A 19,048-nucleotide genomic window follows, 5' to 3' on the forward strand; every position below is an offset into this window, starting at 1 on the left:
GTGGATTTGTGGTAATTGTTGGGACATTGGAAAATGTTTTCATCGCAAGAGCAGTTAATCCTATTAAACATTTGTTTATAGTAATCTTGATAAATTACAGGTTTTGTTAGAACAGGAACACTTTTCTGTGTCCTGTTTGTTTCCACCGAACATTAACCTGATGTGCGTGTTGCTCTATTTGCAGCAATTCGCCAGGCAGAAATTACCATCGCTACAGGGAAATGATTCCACAAATTTAAGCTGTGGCAGAAAAGTGGCAAATGCAAATGATTTAATTTCATTCAAACCACAACCTTTCAAATTTGACTCAATAAATGTGTTGCTGCGGGGCTAAAGCATTGGAGGTGGGGTTGTATAACTGAGGTCACAACAGACGTAGTCCAGTCATAAATCAGTCCTTAAATGCCCTCACAGTGTCCTGATCGCTATCTTGGCTTTTGTCACAAGTCCTAAACCAGACAAGCCTCTCTAAATCCAAGAGTCTCTTGAAGCATATTAATTTCCAGTTTAGAGGGATCAGTCTTTTCATTGAAAGCCAGTTGACTGTGGCCCTATAAATTTTCTCTGGCCTAAAATAAAGGGTGGTGGGGAAATCTCACTTCATCCCAGAAGGGTGAGCGTTCCTAAAGCAAATGTAATAATGAACCTCCCTTTCCGCAGTTGTGTCAGCATAAGTGACTATCGACATGGTGCAACCATCATCATAACTTATTCAGTGTCCAGATTTACGTGTCTTTCAGATACAACATGTTTAAACAGAGCTCACCAACTAGTACAGCACAATACAGCACTGTACTCGACAGATACAGTATGTAGGAGGTGGATGTTTGGGGAAGTTATTATAGCCTGAAAAATATAGTTTTCCAAGAGCCTGGAGGAAGCCTCATTAGGATATGCCTTCAAAACTGAAAAATTAATAGATAGATTGTTATTGTCCCCTGCACACATCCAGTATGTAATATGTATCTAAAAAAAGAGCCCACTTCCCTGCTTGTTGTTACTCTTGGATGCACATTTTGATAACAGCTTTTTTCATGTGAGGTGCAAGCCATTTCGTTTTTGTGTCCTACGTGAGCTTTTGAGTCAAATCTGTGACCAACCATGGTTGTCTCCAACCTGTGACAACCATTAACTCTCTGTGTTCCAGGATTTATCACAGATGGGAACTCTAAGCTGGTGGGTAATGCCCGCTTTCGTCAAGTGAGAGTACAAAAGAGCTCCTGCAAGACTGCACGCCCCCTGCTCCAGTTTGTGCCAGACTGCCACGCTCCATACTCGTGGGAGGACGAGGACATGGGCTCTTATGGCTCAGGCTGGAACGGTTCTGTGGCTGATAATAGCTCACAGAGCCCCCCCGACCCCTGGATGTACCAGACACAGGCTCAACTCAGGGCTCACCCTATCTGGGGCAAAGTGGCGTTCTACAGGGGAGGCGGCTTTGTAGTGGAGCTTGGCCCTGATTTACAAAATGCCAGCAGGTACATTAGAAGTCAGAAATGCCTCAATACAGTGGATAGCAGATTCATTTGTGTGCTGTTATGGTTTTGTGAATATCAAAGATTTGTGTTTTACCCATTGAAATGCTAGTTTATACGGTTGTCCATGTGCTGAATAAGTTCTGTGACCATAAAGAAATAGCCAGTGCTTTCTCCAAATAGTGAAGAGGCAGCAATGCGGAAAATCTGTCAGTTTTGAAAAAGTTGTCCTTTCATAATGTAAGGTTTTAATCCAAGGGTAACATTTAGACTTCCAGTGGAAAGGCATGGGAGGCCTATACTGTATATTGAATATATGCTTGGTAATCTGTCTGCAGCACCCTTCAGCATCTCTTTGAAAACACCTGGCTTGACATGTATACAAGGGCCATCTTTGTTGAGTTCACCGTGTACAACGCTAACGTCAACCTCTTCTGCATTGTCACTCTCTTGCTGGAGACAACAGCCATTGGTAAGTTTGACTGTTTCCTGAGAACAGGACATTTACACTTCCATGATACACTATATTACCAAAAGTATTCGCTCACCTGCCTTTACTCATACTATGAACTGAAGTGCCATCCCATTCCTAACCCATAGAGTTCAATATGATGTCGGTCCACCTTTTGCAGCTATTACAGCTTCAACTCTTCTGGGAAGACTGTCCACAAGGTTGAGGAGAGTGTTTATAGGAATTTTTGACCATTCTTCCAAAAGCGCATTGGTGAGGTCACACACTGTTGTTGGTCGAGAAGGCCTGGCTCTCAGTCTCCGCTGTAATTCATCCCAAAGGTGTTCTATCGGGTTCAGGTCAGGACTCTGTGCAGGCCAGTCAAGTTCATCCACACCAGACTCTGTCATCCATGTCTTTATAGACCTTGCTTTGTGCACTGGTGCACAGTCATGTTGGAAGAGGAAGGGGCCCGCTCCAAACTGTTCCCACAAGGTTGGGAGCATGGAATTGTCCAAAATGTTTTGGTATCCTGAAGCATTCAAAGTTCCTTTCACTGGAACTAAGGGGCCAAGCCCAGCTCCTGAAAAACAACCCCACACCATAATTCCTCCTCCACCAAATTTCACAGTCGGCACAATGCAGTCTGAAATGTACCGTTCTCCTGGCAACCTCCAAACCCAGACTCGTCCATCAGATTGCCAGATGGAAAAGCGTGATTCATCACTCCAGAGAACGCGTCTCCACTGCTCTAGAGGCCAGTGGCGGCGTGCTTTACACCATTGCATCAGATGCTTTGCATTGCACTTGGTGATGTGTGGCTTGGCTGCAGCTGCTCGGCCATGGAAACCCATTCCATGAAGCTCTCTGCGTACTATACTTGGGCTAATCTGAAGGTCACATGAAGTTTGTAGCTCTGTAGCAATTGACTGTGCAGAAAGTCGGCGACCTCTTTGCACTATGCGCTTCAGCATCCGCTGACCCCTCTCCGTCACTTTACGTGGCCTACCACTTCGTGGCTGAGTTGCTGTTGTTCCCAAACGCTTCCATTTTGTTATAATAGAGCTGACAGTTGACTGTGGAATATTTAGGAGCGAGGAAATTTCACGACTGGATTTGTTGCACAGGTGGCATCCTATGACAGTTCCACGCTGGAATTCACTGAGCTCCTGAGAGCGGCCCATTCTTTCACAAATGTCTTGTTTCACAGTCTGCATGCCTGAGTGCTTGATTTTATACACCTGTGGCCAGGCCAAGTGATTAGGACACCTGATTCTGATCATTTGAATGGGTGAGCGAATACTTTTGGTAATATAGTGTATTTAGGATTATGTAAAGAAATATTATGACAATATCTAAGCCCTACACTTAATAGCCGCTATGAACTACTTCCTATTGTTAGATTTCCCTTTAATAATTTTTTATCCCTCCTGTTGTATTGCTTCTGTTTATAATATTTATTATGACTGTTATCTCAGGCACTTGGTAGGCACTAGATACTTATTTTCCTTCTGTCATGATGGTAGCTATTTTTGTTTTAATACAATTGTTCATCTGGATTATAAAGGGGCATTTCAGTTCCGCAGTGAGCAACAAAGTGTTCGTCTTTACCAATTCCCCGGTGGTTTTCACATCTTTGTTCTGGCTGCCGAGATCATATACTACCTGTTCATCCTCTATTACATGTTCCTTCAGGTGACTATGTTTTCTGCTTCACTCCAACAAATTGTTCATTAGAGGGGTTTGTTGAAGGACTGGACTCTGTTAGTCATTAGTAAACATTTGCCCTGGAGCCCTGGTTTTGGATGAAATATGCTCCTTGATTGATTTTGGGATTTTTATATCACCGATCCAAGGGATGGTCACATCTGATCTAAGATGATCTTACCGAGAATTTAAGGAAAAGTTGGTTCTACAGTATGACATCTAGACAGGACTCATAAATGGCTGAAATTATATAGCCTATGTAGTAAACAAGCAAATACAAAATTGTCACCAAGAACCAAAAAGGAAGATTGATGACTGCAAATGTATGATGACAAATGTATGGGATGTTAGACTTTTGGATAATGCCAACAAACTGGCTCCCCTCATCAACTAAGCCAGCTTTGCTTATTTCATACTCTTGCCAGGGAAAACTGATGAAGCAGCAGAGGTGGGCTTACTTCAGGAGCATGTGGAACCTTCTTGAGCTCGCTATCATCCTAATCAGCTGGATCGCCCTGGCCGTCTTCATCACACGGACCCTGCTTGGGGACCGTAATGTGAACTACTACCACAACCACAAAGACCAGTGAGAATCCCTGTTATATGTGTTTGGTGGAAAATTAAGAAAAGTTACAAATTATACCCAATGCTTTCCTTTTAGGTATGACTTGAAACACGACAGGGTCAAAACCTAGTATATGGCTGCATTGCGACTGCATTTAAAAAGTGGTGCTATGGTGTTTTGCCTATTTCCTTGTTCTGATGTTTACTTGTTTGCCAAACATCTTTATCTAGCCCTGTATGTGTATGATATTTGATACACGAGTTTCTGCAACCTCTACATCATTGTGACAAAAAAAAATTCCTGAATGAATGACAAATTGTATTTTATGTCATAGTATTATCAGATAAGCAGTCATCATGCCTTTACCAATTCATTTGACTCCAGATGAAGCAGATTTGTCAGATGTAAGCAAGGTATGGCAGCGTGTGCGTCCACAGACGTTTGCAGGGTTGAAAAGCATTATATTAAATGTTTTTTTTAATGGTAAGTAGTTTAAATGCTTTTGAACATTTTGAACAATCAGATGTTCTTCAAAATCTCTGGGTAGACATTCAGAGTACATGTACGTGCATGCACACACACACACACCCCTGCATGATAATACACAAACACACGCGCACACACACACAGACACATGTGCACACTGTTGTCAGAGTGTCTTACAGTGGGTAAAAAAAGATTCATTTTCATGCATAAGGTTGGATTTTGGAAGAACAATGCGGATTCTGTCCAGGAAATGGAAAAGAGAGACTTGTGAAAGCTGTGTCATAGTTGATAATCTATCCATGTAAAAAGAAAAAAAAAATATCGGGGAATCTCTAAACACTAATACTGTTCCTGTGAAGCAGCCATTTAGTTTTGCTATTGCTGTGGAAGTACCAGAAATTATAAATTTGCAGACGCGCCGGAGCTTGGCTGTGCCAGTTACACTCTCTCTCCCTCTCTCTTCCTCTCTCTCTTTCCCTCTCCCTCTCTTTCTGCTGTGTCTTTGATAAATGTGGAATGAGCTATAGAGCGCTGATTCATGTTGAAAGAGAACAGCCAATTGGTGTGGCATCCTTTGTCAGCCAACCAATCATTTGATCACTCGCTCACTCGGAGACAGGCATGTTTGTCAGGCTGGCTCCACTGTGCAGTCCAGACAAAACAGAGAGCAAGAATCAAACCAATGCTTCTAAAGCATAGAAGTTCAGCAGGCCTGTATGGTGGATGAATGTTTGCCTGTCTAATGTTGTTGTTTGTATGTATGTTTCTTGTGTCTGACATTTCAATTAGAGTTGCATTTTATACCGTCCATTATTGATTCTCCATTTTCTCCTATTTTTTCTGGCTCACATTTTTGCTGTTTGTGTAGATTTGCCAGTTTCCACGAGACAGCCACAGCAGACTCAGTACTGCGGTATGTGATCGCCTTCCTGGTGCTTCTTGCCACAGTGAAACTGTGGCATCTGTTCAGACTGAACTCCAAGGTGAATTTGATCACAGCTACACTGCAGCGGGCCTGGACTGAAATATCGGGCTTCCTGATGATCATGCTGATCATGTTTCTGGCTTATTCCATTACTGTGAGGATCCTCCTGTTGTACAAAATTGTTTTCTTACCTGAGAAAGTCAAAAGTTTCTTTTGTGTTTTCATCTACAACTTCAGCTTAGGTTGTCTTTACCTGTGCGTATAGGGGGTTATTATGCATTATGTGCAGGAAGTAACTTGTCTTTTCACTTAAAATATACACAATCTCTAACCATCAAATTAGGCCACAGGTATTTGGATGAATGATATAAAATAATAACAAGATTCCCAGAATCTCCAAGATTATATATTAATGGAAATGAAAGCCAAAATTAACAATTTAAAGTTGTTCCTATGCTAATGTATTCTCTTCCTAGAGTAACCTGCTGTATGGGGGAACATTATCCTCATACACGACTCTAATGGACGCTCTCCTCACCATGATCAGCTTGCAGCTTGGCATCTTCAACTACGAGGAGGTCAGTTGAGACTCTTACCCGAGTGGGTAATTCTCTGTAGTGTAGAGTTAGCATTTATGAGACAGACTTGCTTTTAGATTACTGATAGAATTATTTCCACAGGTCTAACTGGTTAATATGTTTTTCCAGTTACAGATTTTTTGTTTTTTTGTTTTTGTTTTTGTTTGATGTGCTCAAAACTAGCTTCAGCTGTTAGTGATTTCCGTGACTCCCTGTTTGTCAGGTCCTGAACTACAACCTGTTTGTTAGTGCGCTGCTCATCGGTTCCTGTGTTGTGTTCATGACCTTTGTGGTGCTGAATCTCCTCATCTCCGTCATCCTAGTAGCATTAAGCCATGAGCAAATACATCACAAGGTATTTGTTTATTTATTTTAATTCACAAATTACTTTACTAATCATATATTGTTATTCCAGTATTAAAGATCTCTTAATTTCTCTGTACTGGTTTGATTGGTTATTGGTCGTTATATTCATATTATAAAAAGATGGTGCAAACTGCTTGGCAATACTGTTCAATTTTTTCAGTTATACTACTAAAACATGTATGAACTGACTTTTTGTTGATTCCTTTAATCCAATTGAGAAAGTGATTTACAGTTCTAGTTTCATTTTCAAGGCATGTCTACCTTCCATACCGCCTCGAAGACAAGACATCAGAGACAATGCTGAGCTTATTTTTTTTTATCCTAATAGCTCATAAAGATGTATCATTTAATGACTCCTACATCTTCACGCTATCTGCTCAAAGCAGTTTACACAAAAGCCCATTGTGCTACACGCTCCAATGTGTCCTTTCACTCTGCACTCTGTATGTGCCGTAACACTGAAGCAGAAAACGCTCTTGGTCTTTGTCCCCTCTCTCACGCAGCCCTCAGATGAAGAGGAGATTGTAGACATGATGTTGACAAAGCTCTGCAGTCTTTTTGGAATCACCTATAAAGAGGCAACAAACAGCTCCAGCCCTGAGGTGAATGGGAGCCCTGACTCAGCCCGCAATAATGGCAGAGGGATCCTAAACAACTCCTTGACTGATCCAAACACTTTCTGACATCTGACAACTCAGCAAATTCATACAGAGGAATTGTTTCATTTTCTTCTGCTTTATTCAATATGAAAGAGAAAGAGAGAATTTAAATGTCCTGGATATCCACTTTTCTAAATGTAAATTTGCTCTAACTAATGTTAAAATTACTCTGGCATTGATAATTGCTCCTGTTGGGATGTTGTGTTTTTGCTTGCCCCTCGCTGGGAGGTCAGAACACAATGTGATGCTTTATGAATATGTTATGATAGATAATCATTGATTACAGAATCAAAACACAAATTGTTTGCGTGGAAGGACGAGCTTTTACTGGAGAGACATACACATTACTACTGTTACTATGGCTTCACGGCTTCGGTGTAGTAATGGCTCAGATTTGATTGATTACGCACAAACTCTGTCCACATGGAAACCAAACTACCTGTCATTCTGATTCCTATTCAGCACAACAGTCTTCATTCTGATCTGTTGCTGGAAAAAGTTAATAATTCACTGGCAGATGTACTTGCACTTAACCGATCCATTCATAATAGGGCATATCTACAGCATGGCTTTTGGCACTTAAAATAATTCCAGACAGCCAGCCACTCATTTCAGGGCTTGCTTCCACATACTTCTCATAGCTAAAGTTGCAATTGAAAAATGAGGGTTTTTTTTTTTTATGATTGATTTAATATGACAAATGTGGAAAACAATGTTGATTTTGTCGTGAATCTTAATATCAACTGGTATGTACTCTGAAATGCACTGCATATCCTGTAATGTCAACATGGTAACTAGTTTATTTTATTTTATGTATGTATTTGCCCTTTTACACTTACAAGATGGTTGGGTAGACATTTACAACTACAGCTTGTATTCATATGCATGAAATGCCAGCTCTGCTCAGGCCTGTGCAGTTACATAAATAAGTAATATTACATCTCTTTTGTGAATGTAAATTGAATTATTCTATCTGCTTTCTACATTAATATCCTATACTGAGTAAGTAATGAGGTTCATTGATGCTGAAACTGATTTTTGCTGACAGAAAACTAACTGTAATAATCAATTTGAATGGCAAATGAGCTATTTGTCACATGGGAACACAGTGGGCCACAATGTCGTTAAGAAGAAGCTGAAAATATTATTTGACCAATTGACCAAATGGAATAAAATTGCAGCATATTTTACCTGAAAATTTAAAGAGTGTGCACATTCCAAATCTATATGTGAGGTGTGTTATTGCAGGCTGTAGATACGGTTAAAAAAAACTCAGGGTGTCAGCTGTACTGTAAGTATCTGATGTGTCAGCTACTATAAGCACCTAAAATTTATATATAGCTGACAGTCACAGTGATGTGTAACAATGCTCTGCTTTGTCCACAATCACTCTTTTCTGTTTTGTGCCCATGGCTGCTGGCTGATGGGAAGCGTCATTTTGTATTTTTTTTTTATTTTACATAACCACACTCGTCCAGCGAAAAACCACAATGGGGCAAGAAGTTTGTGTGTGTGTGTGTGTGTGTGTGTGTCTCTAAAAGATAGAGAGACAGGTAAAATAACCATGAGAGAGCAAACTCTTGAGAACCTAAACATGGATGCCTTGTCCTACATTAGATTTCTGTGTCCGGTGTCCTCAGCTTGTTCTGCTGTTACCAAATAGGCATTTGTTAAAAAATAAAAATAATAATAATAAAAAAAAAAACATACTACAAATAATATATGCTAAAATGGCTGGAGTGACTAATCAAATTGAGTCAGGAACACTTGTGTCCTGAACAAATAGGAATAATGGTTTTACAGGTGTAACACAAGTTCTGTTTTGTAGGGTTTTCCCGCAGCAGCATGCATACGCCAGGATACAGAGAGCACAACCCAGCACACAGATAGGGAATATAATGCTAAAGTCTGTACATTTCTTGCTTCTTTGTCACTTTAGATTGCTTCATTGTGGAGAATCATGGTCTTGTACTAACCATGTGAAAATAATAATAATAATAATAATAATAATAATAATAACAAAAACAATAACAATATCACTAATAATAATAATAATAATAATTTATAAACATACATTTACAAAAATGTATGCTTGTTTCCAATGCACTGCATATTAATTTTATGCTTTCATCAAATACTCCAAAGTGTATTTTGGCTACACTTAAAATAAAACTGAAATACATGACTATGAAATATATACTCCTTTGTTAAAATCTGTTGAACATTTAAGTATTTAAAACAAATAAGTCAACTGTGCTTAAATAACACCTTTTTAGATTGTACAGAATTTCAATTGCAGTATCCAGCAAAGGCATGGGAAAAATTTAGAAAAATTAAGTAGGCTTTAGTAGGTATTTAGTTTCCAATACAAGTGCAATCATTGAGACGTGGGTGAAGTTAGACTGACATGACAAAGCTACTCTACTTGCCGACTGTAACCGACTGTGTGATTCAGATTTTCCAGCTCTTTACATCTCAAAATGGAACTGACAGGCCTGAAATTTTTGTTGCCAACCCAGATATTACTACTTCAGATAGATATTACTACTTCAAATGGCTACAGACAGCACCTTGGCCGACTATTCTTACTACACACAGCATCATGGTGCCACCTGAGCCTGCAATCATTGTTGGTCAGTGGAGTGTAGCCAGTACCAAAATTATAGAGATGACTTGTAATTATTATAGAGCCTCTTCTTACAGCCACCTCTTCACCTACCGCTCACATCTCTTGTCTGAGGCCGAGCCAGACAATAAGACAAAACTCGGAGGGCCATTTCTTCAGTCTGTTGTGTGTTTCTCAGTCACAGAAGAATGTGAAATATTTAGTGTGGTTCAGTCTTTCCAAAAATAAAATGCACTTACCTGGGTACCTGAGTCAGCCTCCTCTTCCTGTAATGCCATGTTGGTGTTACTCTGTTTCTCGCACAATTTCAGTAATCAGAGCTTCTTGCTGAAAAGGAGGGCTATTAATTGTTTCCTTATTTTCTGTCATATAAATAATGTTAGTGTTGGATAGTCATGTTATACGTGACCAAAATTTAAAATAATGTAATGTATTGTAATGTAAAAGGCTCAGGCTCCACACTGCTCTGAACACTAGGTTTCCAACTTTTCTACATTTGCCCTGAGCTGAGATCAAAACACTGCAGCACTGATGCTATTTTTGTGTAACAGGACTGCATGTGAACAAAATATGCTTTAGTAGCTTAGAAGTGAAAAAAACTGCTCTGTGAAACTTTAATGTTACTTTGTATATTATTAATTATTGTTCCATCTTTTGAATGCCTGAGCAGCATGCACTTTTATAGCAAAACTATTTAAATCTGTGCACTTGAAAGGAACTACTTTTGCCAGACATAGAAATCCAGCTTGACTGCTTTCTATAGCTTTGTTATGAGTTGTGACTGACAGCTCAGAGGCTACAGAGGTTAAGCAGTTAGCTCCAACTAGACCACTTCCAACTGTGACAAGTGAACAAATGAATCTCTGCAAGCAGTGAACACAGAGCACAATTAGTATTAAATACATGAATGTGAAGTAAGCTTGCAAGATGGAATTACCTGTATTTGAACTATGAAGTGAAGGAGCAGTTTTTCATAGTTTTTAAACATGAATGTGTAACCCTGTGTCATTTCATTGAGGGTGAAACAGTGACTGAGGACAGATAAATAGGCTCACTGACCAAACGGCTTTCCATACAGGCACAGTGTGTAGAGCTGAGTGAAGAGACTGCAGCACAGCAGAAACACATGAGCACACATCACCTGTTTTTATTTTTGTTATAAGCCACCACAACTGATGGGTCACCCACCAGATAGATCTAGTTGGTTCTAGATAAAAACTTTACTTTAAAACACAAGCAAACCCTAATCATTCCTTTCACAAACCATGAGAGGAATGATTGAGTGGAACACAACTCATTTTCATCAGAGAGAAAGCTCCTTTGATCCAGAGGTCCCCACGCTGCCAAAGATTTATGCCCTGTGTGTACATCAGACACCAGCCTGTGGAAGATGGTGACATCCTTGATACATGTGACAGTGCACATACAGCGTTATCTGTCAGTCTGTCTGAGGAGGGACTGGAGGAGAGGCTTTGTGCTAAGGGGTATGCATGGCGGAAAAGAGATCAACATGAACGATCAATCCGAAAGACTGTCATTTCCGTAACTATTGAGTACTGCCATACAATTTTTTTATTACCAATTTTTTGTCTTTAGACTTTATAGTAATGTTTGATTCACACAAAACTAAGACCACTGATTTGACACTTTGGTTACTCAATGTTAAGCCACAAAAAGCTTCAGTAGGGTCTCAAGGGATTGAATGAATCTATTTCCTGCACAGGACAGTCAACACAGTGTAGTCTGTCTGCGGGGCAAAAAGTCAAGTCAGTCAGAAAGAGAGAGAGACAAGGCAGTATGAAACTTAGAGCAGAATAAACTTTGACAGATAGCTAGGTAATTTATCCATGCAGGTAACTTAGGGACATGTGCAGCTAAAGTTACAGTTACACTTAAATAGAAACACACATTTTCTGCAACCTATTTAAAACGATTTTTTTGGCTTTTAGAAATGACAATTTTTAAACGAACTACATTTACTGTAAAATATATGGCATTTTATTTGCCATGTTGTGCAGACTGGGGAGGGGGTCAAACACAGGGGTTTGCGGTGCTCATGTCCCACACTTTGAAACATCGCCGCTCCACCCCAGCTGGATTGGTTGTGTTTTGAAACTGGCAAAACGTCTGACGTGGCTTTTTGTCCAGTAACAGAGCTCCCTGTGAGCCAGTGTGACCTTTGTTTACAAGCCCTGCACAGTTCACTTGTAACTGTAAGAGGAGTGAACCTAAATAAACCAATTACCTGCAAATAAAGAAACTGAAGTGTGGCTCGGATCAGAGAAAACATGAAACTGTAGGTGTGATCATAAACTTAGATGTAGTGTCAGTTATTGTGATCAAAGATCGAAAGACATCCAAAGGGATTTCAGAGCCTCTTCAAAGGCAGCTTTGGGATTCTCGCTGTCTTCTCTGTTGCAGTCTTCTGACACCTGTCTCCGTTTCAGTCGTCTCGTCCTTTCTATATTCATCCCTTTGTGTTTCATTATCTCCTCTGTCCTCCCCTGTCCTTCCCAAAGATGTTCTATTGGGTTGAGATCTGGTGACTGTGGGGGCCATTTTAGTACAGTGAACTCATTGTCATGTTCAAGAAACCAATTTGAAATGATTTGAGCTTTGTGACATGGTGCATTATCCTGCTGGAAGTAGCCATCAGTCATAAAGGGATGGACATGGTCAGAAACAATGTTCAGGTAGGCGGTGGCATTTAAACGATGCCCAATTGGTACTAAGGGGCCTAAAGTGTGCCAAGAAAACATCCCCCACACCATTACACCACCACCAGCAGCCTGCACAGTGGTAACAAGGTATGACGGATCCATGTTCTCATTCTGTTTACGCCAAATTCTGACCATTCTACCATCTGAATGTCTCAACAGAAATTGAGACTCAGACCAGGCAACATTTTTCCAGTCTTCAAAAATTGTAGCCTCATTTCCCTATTTTTAGCGGAGATGAGTGGTACCAGGTAGTGCCCGTCTGGCACCAACGACCATGTCACGCTCAAAGCTGCTTAGATCACCTTTCTTTCCCATTCTGAACTTCAGTTTGGAGTTCAGGAGATTGTCTTGACCAGGACCACACCCCTAAATGCATTGAAGCAGCTGCCACGTGATTGGTTGATTAGATAATTGCATTACCGAGAAATTTAACAGGTGTTCCTAATTATCCTTTAGGCGAGTGTACATTTTGGTGGAAAACTACAAAAGTATTTATTTATGTGAACTGCAAACATAAATAAATAAACATTTACAAATTAAAGGACACACACACTTTGTAACGCCTCTGAAGCTCCACCGTTTTCAAGGATAAGAGATTTTGTCTGCTTGGACAATATTAAGGGAAAAATAAACTATAGTGACTACAATGAATTTGTCACATCGCAACATGCATACGGCTGGCCCTGAGGTTTACAATACAAAGGGAATGCACTACAATCAAACCCAGAGTGCCTGACACCACTTTCACATCATTGTGCATGTTAACTAATTAACTATTTAAAATGTTAACCCCATTACCACATACCAGATAGGTTCATGCATGTTGGTTTTCTTTCTTCCAATAGCCGGGTTTCAGTCATGTGATTATGATGACGCGCGAAGGGGGCACGATTTCAGATGGAGGGCAGGAAGTAAAAATGGAGAAAAAATCTATGGAGGAAACCGTTGCAGAGAGTCTGTACTGTACGGATTTAGATCCAGTTTCAAGACAAAGACACAAGCAATTAATTAACAAATATGTTGGACGTGACCCGAATCTCAAGTTTTCGACAGAACTTAAAGATTTGCTGACAATCGGGGCTGTTGATATCACAAACTACCTGGTCCTTCAGACATCATACTACACCAGACAGCAGATGAAAGCCTATAAAAGTCTGGAGGCATATAACTTTTTTGTCAGCGGGTGGGTCCACAACCTCGGTACCAAACGGCTGTTCGATGATTATGGTTTGGTCTTCGCCAGAGTGAGTGTTTGTTCTTATGTTGTTTTATGTGTTAAGATGCTAGCAGCTAGCAGTAGCGGCTATAATGTCAACAAACATGCAACACATCTTAACGACGATGTTAGCCTGACAGTCGTTTTAGTTTTTTGGTAACTGAGGTTGACCATCAGAGCCCAGTCTACCGACTCAACGTCACCCAAAGCACTAGGGCAGCCTAAAAAGACCCAATGAAGTCCATATTAGACTACCGGTAACTTAATAATCAAAGTAAGTAAATGAGCATTTAATGACAACATAGTGTTATATAAACACAGCCACAAAAACCAAGTTAGCTAGCTAACATACCTCTGACGAAGTGGTCGCTGCAGACACGGGCATTAGCAGACTCTGCTCCTCCCGACCGCAGACGTAGATTTAAAATCCACTTTTTACGGCGTTGTTCTGTGAGCTTTTTACATTTCTCACCATTGTGAACGACAACCTTTGGTACTATAAAACCCCTTTTCCTTTTCTCGGTTAGATCAATTGGAGCCGTAAACTACACAAAACATGGGCATTTTTTCAGACAGCAGATCCTCAGTAATTAAGCTACTTCAGTTCCTGCCCTCCATCTGAATTTCGCACTCTCGTGATGCAGCAATGTGACGTCACGTGAAAGCAACCTATTAACCAATTATTCAGTTACCCACAATCCCATAAAAAGAGAGATTGGGAACATGGCTCGAGTGATAGTGAACCAGAAATGGACCCACAACTTATTAAGGAGCTGGTGGATTTTAAGGTCCACAAGAAATTCCCCACAGGAGCCAATAAAAAAGAATGTTTCATAATAAAAAGGAGAGCAACAAAATTCATCATTAAGGGTAAGTAATCCCATAAAACCACAAAAAAATCAATGACATTTTAGTCTACAGTAATTCAGGAGCTACCCTCTCCAGATGGAGAGCTGTTCTACATCTGCAGGAAAAAATAAAGATGAACATCTTGCCAAGGTGGTCCTTTCGGCAGAGGAGGCAGATGATATTTTCAAGACTTTCCACTGCAGCACTTTTGGGGCATACTGTGGTGTTGAAAAGACGCACCATGCAATAATACACAGGTATTATTGGCCTGGCATAGAAGCTGACATCTGCAAATGGGTAAGTGAACCTATATGCTCCTAATTTTCTCACGAACAAAATAAAACTCACTTAAAATGATTCTTATTTGTTAAAATGATGACCAGCATCAATTATTCAGGTACAATATTGTGCCCATAAAGGGGAAACAACCACTATGATGTGAAGACATGTGGTATTTGGTATTTCCAGATAGCAGTGATACACAGATTTTACTCATGATAGATATTTATTTGTTGACATTCATTTTTCAGATTGCTCAGTGCCCAGTGTGCCAAACAAAGTGGGCCTGCCTGAAGGAAAAGATTCAGTAGAGCCCAATAGAGGTGTGTCATGGTTTTGTGTTTCTTGTGTTTTGTTTGATTCTGTTTCATGTGTGTTTCTGTCATGGTTTTGTTTCTTGTGTTTTGTTTGATTCAGTTTCATGTGTGTTTCTGTCATGGTTTTGTTTCTTGTGTTTTGTTTGATTCTGTTTCATGTATTTCTTTTGCGTGGTTCTTTTAGTGATTTCACCTGTGCCTTGTTTGCTCCTCCCAGTGTCACACCTGTCCTGTGTCCAGGGGTGGACTGGCCATCGGGCACACCGGGCATTTGCCCGGTGGGCCGATGTGCTAAGTGGGCCGACAGTCCCCCGACACTTTTTTTTTTTTTTTTTTTTTTTTTAAATTATTATTGAAATAGATGACCGTAAGATCAGTAGATCAGCGGCCCGATTGACACTGGGCTGGCCCAATCACATTGCTAAACAACCCCTTTTGCGTAGTTTGGTCCCGCCTGCATAATGATTTCGGCAAATAAAGTCATTGCAAGAGTTTGTTTACTCAGCACCGGGCCGGCCCCTGAGACACGCTGCTCTGCGGCCCATTGGTTATTTTTCTTCACTGACACGGGGCTGGCCCAATCATATCACGAGCCTGTGGCTCGGTGCGCCGGTGTGCAGTGCAACGCGGGTCGAACGTTATCTCATAGGATCTACTGAGATGGAGAGAAAATGCAAAAGTGGCGCAGAAAAACTGCGAGAAGAAAAGCGGCTGTCAGTTTTCAAACCGATCGGACTTTTTCGCTTTTTCGTAATTTATCAACATGAATGAAGAACAAGCCCAAACAATGCCAGAGGAACACAATTCCCGATTGTAGAGCGGATAGTGCCCCCGTCTGCCATGCAGGAGATCTTTGGTTCAATTCCCCACCCGGACAACAGTCAGATTTTACTTTATTACCTCACTTTGTTGTTAACCATGACAGTGAAGTGATTCTTATCATTCTGCCTGTCACTGGCTATATGACACACACAGTGGCATTTAGGGTTTCTGTCATTTTCATTTCTGTACTCTTTTTGTGAATTTGTAACCCAGGTGCTAAATTATTGTTATTATTATCATTATTATTGTTGTTATTATTATTTTGCCTTGTTTTGTTTTGTTTTGTTTTGTTTTGTTTTTGCCTTTTTTAATGCCTTGTTCTAACTTTATGGGGAGATATATATACCAATCGAATCAGATTCAGATTTAAAGGATTTGTGTGGTATACTTTGTTTGTCGCCATGACCTTCCTATGTGCAGTTTGGGCTCATTCTCCATTCATGTTGATAGGCACCTGCACTTACTGATCTGAAAAAGGTGTTGGCCAGTTGTGGCCTGTTCAATAGAATAAAAAAGTTCAATTCCTATTCATCTATTGTATTTTATTGTTCCACTATAGTACTATAGTCCAGTATGGCAGCCAAGTAATTTGACATATTTGAACAATTTTTTAAAAAGTAACGTAATAGTTACTTTTCCTGGTAATTAATTACGTTTTAGTAGAAGTAACTAGTAACTATAATTAATTACTTTTTCAAAGTAACGTGTCCAACACTGCTGATGACAGCTAACTAATTGCATGGCATTATGGTTTTAAAGAGTTGCACAGTTGGTATACACATTTAAGAGAGCAAAAAGACCGGAAAGGTGTGCGTTATCGAATGTGGTGGGCCGGTCTGGTCCAAAATGCCCGGGCCGATTTTTTGTCCCAGTCCGCTCCTGCCTGTGTCTGTCAATTATCCCTGATTGTTCTGATCCCTCCCAGTGTTTTACCTCAGCCTATCCTCTGTTCTCCTGTCTTGTGCTCTAGCCCCTTCCCCAGGTGTGTCTTGTTTGATCATTAGTTCTTGTGTATTTAAGTCCTGTCTTGAATTCTGTTCCTTGTTGGTTCATTGTGTTGTGCTGTCTCGTCTCATGTTATGCTCTGTTTCCTGCCCTGTGTTTCTGGTGTTTCCTGTGAGTCATTAAATTTTTGTTTGCCACTGTGCATTTTTGCCTGCCTGCTCCTGCTTTTGGGTCCACCTTCCATCCCCCATGACAAGGTGAGCTTATTTGTATGACAATGGTGTCCTAACTAACCTTCCATTACAATATATATGATGGTCATTCATATCTTTCAGGTATCTGAGCTGTTTTAGCTGGTGGGGATGGATCTTCTCAAGCTCACCGTCACTGAGAGTGGTAACCAGTATGTGTCATGGTTGACTACTTTATAAAGTGGGCAGAGGCCTATCCTCTTAAGAGCAAGACAGCAGAGGAGGTGGCCCATTGTATGATTTTGTATACAAATTTGGGGCTCCTCAAAGACGGCTAACAGATCAGGGAACAGAATTTAAAAATAAGGTGAGGATTAAAATCAACAATTTACTGCAACCTAGTATTGTTTATGCTGACTTATGTTTCTATTTTTTGGCATGCTGAAGGTTAACAGTCAACTATGTGCACAACTACCATCCACCAACCATCCATACCATCAACCAACCATCCACAGATAATGGGCTTGTTGAGAAACTCAACAGCACCATTCAACAGTAAGTTAATCTTAAAAAAGACTAAATACCACAGCATATCACAATTGTAAGTTACAAAGTTCATTTTGAATATATGAAGTTAATGTCACCAACATAAAACTGAATATTTTAGATGTCTTGGCAAGCTGGCCAAGGATCATCCAAGAAAATGGGACAAGTATCTAGCCTCAACCATGTCTGCAATCCGCACAAAAAAAAAAAAAAACATTTAACCACCAAATATAGTCCGTATTACCTCATGTTTGGTAGGGAGGCCAGATACCCCTCTGAGGTGCCATACAATTATGAGGTAAGAGGGGCAAAGAATCTTTTGCACATGTAAATGTAGAAGTGCTGACTTTATATTAATGCACTTATATTTTTTCTCTTGTAGATAAATGAAGACAAGGTGGAGGCCCTGATTAGGGAGGAGGGCATATGTCAGGGATTAAAATATCAACAAGCCCTTTATCAAGAGTTCCAGGCAAACATAATAAAATCACAACAAATAATGAAAAGAAACGCGGAGAGGGGTCAGGATGACCAATTCAAAGAGGGAGATGTTGTCTTAGCAAAAATATCCGAGAACAACAACGGAAGGGCGGCAAATTGGAGGCAGACATGATGGGACCATTTATTATCGTCAGTCTAGAAGATAAAGGCCATAATCCAAAGCAAGACAACAATCAGGACAAGCACAAACATAGAACACTTATTTCATTTTGTTCATCCAGAGGAGAGAATTCCTGCTAAACTTCGAAAAGTTGAGGGGCCCTCTCCTCTGGAACCAAACCACAACACAGTAGCCAAAGAGACTGCCCTGGGTAATTTGGAGAAAGGACTTGATGCTGTCTCCCCTGTATTTAACTCTCCAGACTCCTCATCCACTTTGTGCCACATTAACACCCCTCCCATCACACTCTTTCCCATCTCCTCAGCCAAAATGTGCAGCACTACTGAAAGGACATTTACTGTCACCCCCGTCCACAGCAACAGTATTTATATGTAAAACTTACAAGATATTTAACATTATGTACTGTATTTAATTTATCATTCCACTCTCTGCAACTGAAAAAGACTCCCCTATTTTCCCTTTCAGTGACCGACATCTGGGATCAGGGGAACGGGGAGATACTGTGGGCCAAATTTATCCCTTATAAACTTTTTACAGCTGATCTCCAAAGCCTTGCCTGAGGAAAGGAATTGGAAAGTATTCACATAGGATATACACTATATTACCAAAAGTATTCGCTCACCCATTCAAATGATCAGAATCAGGTGTCCTAATCACTTGGCCTGGCCACAGGTGTATAAAATCAAGCACTCAGGCATGCAGA

The 19,048-nt window shown here is 40.4% G+C and overlaps 1 protein-coding gene across 1 annotated transcript in view; it reads left to right on the forward strand.

Annotated features, from left to right (window-relative positions):
* Nucleotides 1-7,610, forward strand: part of LOC115380200 (polycystic kidney disease protein 1-like 2) — a 44,558-nt gene extending 36,948 nt beyond the window's left edge. Inside the window, 8 exon segments of the mRNA XM_030081290.1 lie at nucleotides 1,148-1,478; nucleotides 1,814-1,947; nucleotides 3,494-3,621; nucleotides 4,059-4,219; nucleotides 5,553-5,763; nucleotides 6,086-6,187; nucleotides 6,411-6,542; nucleotides 7,057-7,610. Coding sequence (XP_029937150.1) covers nucleotides 1,148-1,478; nucleotides 1,814-1,947; nucleotides 3,494-3,621; nucleotides 4,059-4,219; nucleotides 5,553-5,763; nucleotides 6,086-6,187; nucleotides 6,411-6,542; nucleotides 7,057-7,236 — 1,379 coding nt within the window. The 3' untranslated portion in view covers nucleotides 7,237-7,610.
* The last annotated feature ends 11,438 nt before the right edge of the window (nucleotides 7,611-19,048 follow it).

This window comes from Myripristis murdjan, chromosome 21, assembly GCF_902150065.1.
Source record: "Myripristis murdjan chromosome 21, fMyrMur1.1, whole genome shotgun sequence".
In the NCBI taxonomy this organism is placed as follows: domain Eukaryota; kingdom Metazoa; phylum Chordata; class Actinopteri; order Holocentriformes; family Holocentridae; genus Myripristis; species Myripristis murdjan.